Source organism: Salvelinus sp. IW2-2015, unplaced genomic scaffold, assembly GCF_002910315.2.
Source record: "Salvelinus sp. IW2-2015 unplaced genomic scaffold, ASM291031v2 Un_scaffold6104, whole genome shotgun sequence".
In the NCBI taxonomy this organism is placed as follows: Eukaryota; Metazoa; Chordata; class Actinopteri; order Salmoniformes; family Salmonidae; genus Salvelinus; species Salvelinus sp. IW2-2015.
Genome location: NW_019947368.1, coordinates 86,156 through 91,694, shown reverse-complemented (window position 1 = coordinate 91,694; position 5,539 = coordinate 86,156). Strand labels below are relative to the sequence as shown.

Here is a 5,539-nt window from a genome sequence, read left to right as displayed (position 1 = left end):
CACCACGCGGTAATCTCCATGCGGGACGGGAAGCTGTGCCTGATGTTTCGCCTGGGGAACATGAGGAAAAGCCACATCGTGGAGGCTCACGTCCGGGCGCAGCTCATCCGGCCGCACGTCACCGCCGAAGGCGAGTACCTCCCCATGGAGCAGACGGACATCGACGTGGGCTACGAYGAGGGCCTGGACCGCCTCTTCCTGGTGTCTCCGCTGGTCGTGGTCCACGAGATCAACGAGAACAGCCCGCTGTACTGCATGAGCAGCGCCGACCTGACGACGGAGGACTTTGAGATCGTGGTGATACTGGAGGGGATGGTGGAGGCCACGGCCATGACCACCCAGGCCCGCTCCTCATACCTGGCCAGGGAGATCCTGTGGGGCCACCGCTTCGAGCCCGTGGTCTTCGAGAAGGAGCACCGCTACCAGGTAGATTACTCCCGCTTCCACAAGACYTACGAGGTGCCAGCTACTCCGCACTGCAGCGCCAGGGAGCTCCGGGAGATGACGGGCCGATCCCGCTCCCCCTCGTCTGCCTCCGGCTCTAGTTCTACCCGGTCAGTGTCCCCTCTCGGTCCCAAGTCCTCCGGCCTCCACCTCTTGCCTCCACACTCCCCCAGCGCCTTCTGCTACGAGAACGAGGTGGCCCTGTGCTGCGGGGAAGAGGAGGGGGAGGAGGTAGGGGAGATGGGCGTGATGCTGGGGGGGAGGGACGACGGGGAGGGGGAGGAGMGGGACGTACAACTAGACATCTTCCAGGAGAGATTTCAGGACCAGGTAGCGGTGGACATGAACATGCTGTGTGTGCTGGACATGGACAATCAGATTGACCGGCTGCAGCCGGCTATAGCTYTTGATGCGCTGGGCTTCAGGAGGGAATCAGGAGTGTAGTGACTGATTCATACTATAGAGTCAAACTGAGACAAGACAATCCTGCGCTGGTCTGGTTACGCATCCACTATAGTTGCTGGAACTGTGCTAGAAAGGATATTGTGAGAGGAAAGTGTCCAAGCCAGCCAGGGCCGTAGCTACACGATGAGGGACACTGAGGTCCAGACCTAGTTATTATTTTTTTTTTAAATAAAAAATATGTATTTTTGGGAGACTCATTCGGGTCTAACTTACTGTTGAGAGTTAGAATAAGTAGATTTTGAAACTTGGCTGCCCCAGTTTTCCTCTGTCACTCACTGACAGTCACTCAAATAGCCCATGTCATTAAAAAAAAGGTGAATTAGTCTAGTTAGTCTAGACTAAACTTGTAGTAATCATGACCAAATTACTGACTGGGCACATAGGGCACATGCCCAGGGGGCCTGATCTCCAGGGGTCCCCKATTGATTTTGTTAGTCGCTCTCACTCAGATATCATATTAACCATAAGTCATGTCAAAATGTGTAGAATTGCAGGAACATTTCAGAACTTTTTAATGCTTTACCATTTGTTAATAAAATACTTTCTGCTAACAGATCCCTCAGTACCTAATAAATTATAGTTTTTAATCCTGGTGCTGAGTTAATGTGTAGCGGCTAATTGTGTAGCTAGGCTATGCGTTTGTAGATCGACTGAGGTGAATGAAGCTTCAGAAACCATAGTGATAATGGCTTAGGTCATGTTTTTTTGCTCTTCTCCAAATAGCATTTTAGAGTTTTTTAATTGTATAGAAATACAGTAAAATGTCCTCACTAACAGTCAGACCCTGGCTACAGCCCTGAAGCCAGCACATTGTGGTTTGGGTCGGCCCTGTAGTGTGGATCAGTCATAGAAGACTCTCATGTCTAGTGTGCCGAATGAACTATGTGTCCTTGGTACAGTTCCTCTGCTCTTTGTGTATCCAACCAAAGTCCTCAGAGAGAGAAGGAAAGAGTTCTGCAGCACAACGACGAAGGAAGGTTGAATGACCTTGTAATTCTCTTGAGTTTCTTTTTGTTTTGAAACATAGTTGTGTTCAGTACATGAGTCTAAAGTTGCATTTTATAGCGCAAGACTTAAATGTATTCTTATTCTATTCAATATTCAGTTGTATATATTCTCTGGAATAATGTTCTTTATGAAGTAACTTTTGGTTCCATTCAACTAAATCTTGGTACAGTTTTTTTCATTTACAGATAGTTGTCATGAGTCATTAATACTTTCAAAACCACAAATTAAGTTGATGTGGTATTAAAAAAGTKTTTTCTGTTTGTAAATATATCATTTTTCATGCTTAGAAACTAGGGCCGGGATGATACCAATATCACGATACTTGTTAATATTGTGGCAAGGAAACAAAGCATGAAGCGGATTTAAGTTCTTCAGGAAAACATCCGAATGTGGAAACAAACATCATTATGTTGTCATTCAGAGTCACATTTATTTATTTCCCAAGCTATAGCACCCAATAATTTACATACATTTTTTAAGAACCAAAGAGTTTGGTCTGCTTTGTGTTCCCAATGAATATTGCGATACTGGTAACATCACAGACCTATTAGAAACCATGGTCATTTTGTCTTCCTGCTTAAGGTATATTACTGTTAATGTTTGATACATGAGCTATGTATTCCAAAATTAGAAAATATTTTATGACGGAAAAATAAATGATGGAAAAACAATGAATCTGAACAGAAACTGAGTTGGAAAAAACATGTATTGTCCAGATAAAGAATAACGAGCACTTTATTCTGATTTTATCAAAAGGAATATCAAAAAAAAAAAAATGAAATATTTTAATTGCTGTTTTGTATGAATTAATAAATGTCTAGTAATAATAATAATAAACAAGCAGCAGTAGCTGTTCTGGTTGACACACTCTGCTCTGTTCTCACACAATTTTTTCCATCAGTCCCCAAGGTCAAAGGTCAAACTGACCCCATGTTGATGTCCACCTGTTTCTGACTGCTCATTGGTTGGCCTGGTTTGGGAAGTGTGTGTGTGATGTGAAGGCAGGGGGTTGTTGTTCTCTAGCTCAGTGACTCAGAGGTAATCCCATACACACACCTGTCTTCCTCACGATTCTCTCTTTCTAAACCAAAACTGGGTACCCAAATCTGTGTCGTACTCAAATAGCTCAGTACAGAGAGTTTTTATTTGGCAGGTTGTCTTTTAAAACGTCCCAGAGAGTGAGGGAGAGAGGGGTAGATAGAAATAGAAATAGATACAGACTGGAGAAGGACATACTAGGCCGAGAGGCAGTGGGGAGGGAGAGATAGAGAGAGAGGGTAGAGAGAGGGGAGAGGAGAGGAGAGAGAAAGAGGGAGAGTAGAGGAGAGGAGGAACAGCTTGCTAAACACACATTTCTTCTACTGCACCCACTGGTCGATATATGTTACACACGGTATAAACGGAGTGTCCGCTTATCCTTTAGCAAGTTTCCTCCTTCTCCTTACTGCTGTTCCCCCACTGCCCGCTTAGTCCGCTCCGCTGCCTCTGCTTACCGTCGCAAACCCGGCGCCGTCGGCAAGGCACCGGTCCCACGTCACAGAAATGACTGCTCCACCCACAACAAGACCAATGGAAGACGAGAGATGGTATAACCAGCTCCCCCATGTGGTAAAATTATCAGTCCAAATATAACTATTTTTAAAGACGGACTAGTCACCAAAACAAACTTTATTTTCTGAAGTGCTAAAAGCCCACCTGAACCCTTTATTTCCTGTATATGACGAATTTCATTCCAAAAACAATTATCCCATTTTTCCAGAAAATGTAGTAAATCAACTTTTATTATTTAAAGAAAATATGAAGAGTTTGGTGTGTTTTTTTCCCTGTCTTAATTCATGTCATGGGGGTTGTTCAATGAAAACAGAACATGGATTTGTTTAAAATCTATCAACTTGGGATGGTTCGTTTTCAAGAGAACAAAATGCGATATATCCGCCACCATTCTCAGAGAAATAGTAAGTACTGCTAAGGTTACACAGATATCGAATGGAACAAATAACGGACATTTTTTTTTATAGAGAGCTGTACAAATGATACATTATGAAATTCCAATGTTAAATAAAACAAATGTAAATAAAAATGCAATTACCAGTAATTGGAGATCTGATGTTAAAAACATTTGACATTTAGTCATTTAAAGCAGATGTCTTATCCAGGACGACTTGACAGTGAGTGCATTCATTATAGATAGGGCTCGGTGGAGACCAACCACATGCACATCAATTACAGGATGGAACAATTTCAAGCAAACAATGGATTTAAACAGTATAGCCATTGACATCCCACACATCAAAACCCATAAGCAATCATGATTTAAAAAAACACAATTGTGAATTTAATGTAATAATGTTGGAAATAAAACTCTTCATTTAATCTCTTGATGTGTGGAGTACCTATAAAGCAAAAACCTAATTAACTTTTGAAAACCTCTATTTTTTCAAGAAGCCAAAAAACAAACAATTCTTCTTCCCACATGCTTCAGCAAGTCGGGTGTTGCTTGACTTCTGGACAGGGGGAAAACCTCCAGTAATGTCATGTCTCCCCAACCATCTTCCTTCCTGTAATTCAAAATTCATTCCCATCTTTAATTGTATTAAATGTGTTCTTCCTGCTCAACCAAGCCACCTTCCCCAATCTCTAGTCGGCTATCTCTCTTCTCCTTTTCTTCGATCCTTCCATCATTCTCTCCCTTCCTCTACTACTTTCAGTTCAAACGAGCCGTCTTTCCCCCAATGCTCATACGCTAATCTCTCTGTCGTCCCTCCCTCCCTCCCTCTCTACTGATGTTACGGTTAATTTTGAGCCCACTGTGTCACACCCCCCTTGTCATCAACAATCCATAAAAACGGACCACCTGGGTGACCTTTGGTGACCTTTCTCCAGACTCCGTCAGTCATAATGGCCCTGACTAGCGAGGATCTGAGATCTGGGCTGTCTGGCAGGGGGGGCTTTGCTTTAATGCTTTGTAGACCTCCTCTGCTGCGTTGGTTTCTGCCCTGAGTGTGGGGGGGCTGTGTGGGGCTGTGGTGGGGGCAGTGGGCCTAGTGTAGAATAGGGGCTAGGTGTGGTGTGCTCAAGTAGGGGACAGTATTGGGGACTTAAGTGGTGGAGGGGGTTGGGGGTCTTTGGGACCCATAATGGAAACCTTGTTGTGTGTTTGTGGGAGCTTGTAACCAAATTCCGTTGGGAGGACAGAGAGGCATTGTTGTTACCACTGGGCTGCCCACGCTGGGCTACCCCACCATGAGAACCACCACAGGCTGTGTGTGTGGGGGGATGGACAGTGTGGTGTGTGGTGTGTCCCGCCCTCCGCTGTGTGTGTGTGTGTGTGTGTGTGTGTGTGCCTGTGTGTGTGTGTGTGCAGTGTGTGTGGGTGTGTCCGTGTGTGTGTGCTGTGTGGGTGTGTGTGTGTGTGTGTGGTGTGTTGTGTGTTGTGTGTGTGTGTGTGTGTGTGTGCGTGCGCTTTTGTTTCTGTCTGCCTGTCCCGTTAAAGTCCGTGCTGTCTGTTGCGTGTCTATTTTGAGGGGCCCTGAGATCAGGGAGGTGTCCTAGCCTCGTGAGGGAACACCTGTGATATCACATGTATCAACGCGTGCTGCTGGTAACCACAATCTCTCTCTTT

At 44.8% G+C, this 5,539-nt stretch overlaps 1 protein-coding gene across 1 annotated transcript; it reads left to right on the top strand.

The window, feature by feature from the left end:
• Nucleotides 1–3: 3 nt before the first annotated feature.
• LOC112078702 (inward rectifier potassium channel 4-like) lies at nucleotides 4–990 on the top strand (the record flags this gene model as incomplete). The annotated part of the gene is made up of 1 exon (XM_024144856.2): nucleotides 4–990. A coding segment is annotated over one exon (885 nt), but the record flags the coding sequence as incomplete, so codon positions are not given.
• Nucleotides 991–5,539: the final 4,549 nt, after the last annotated feature.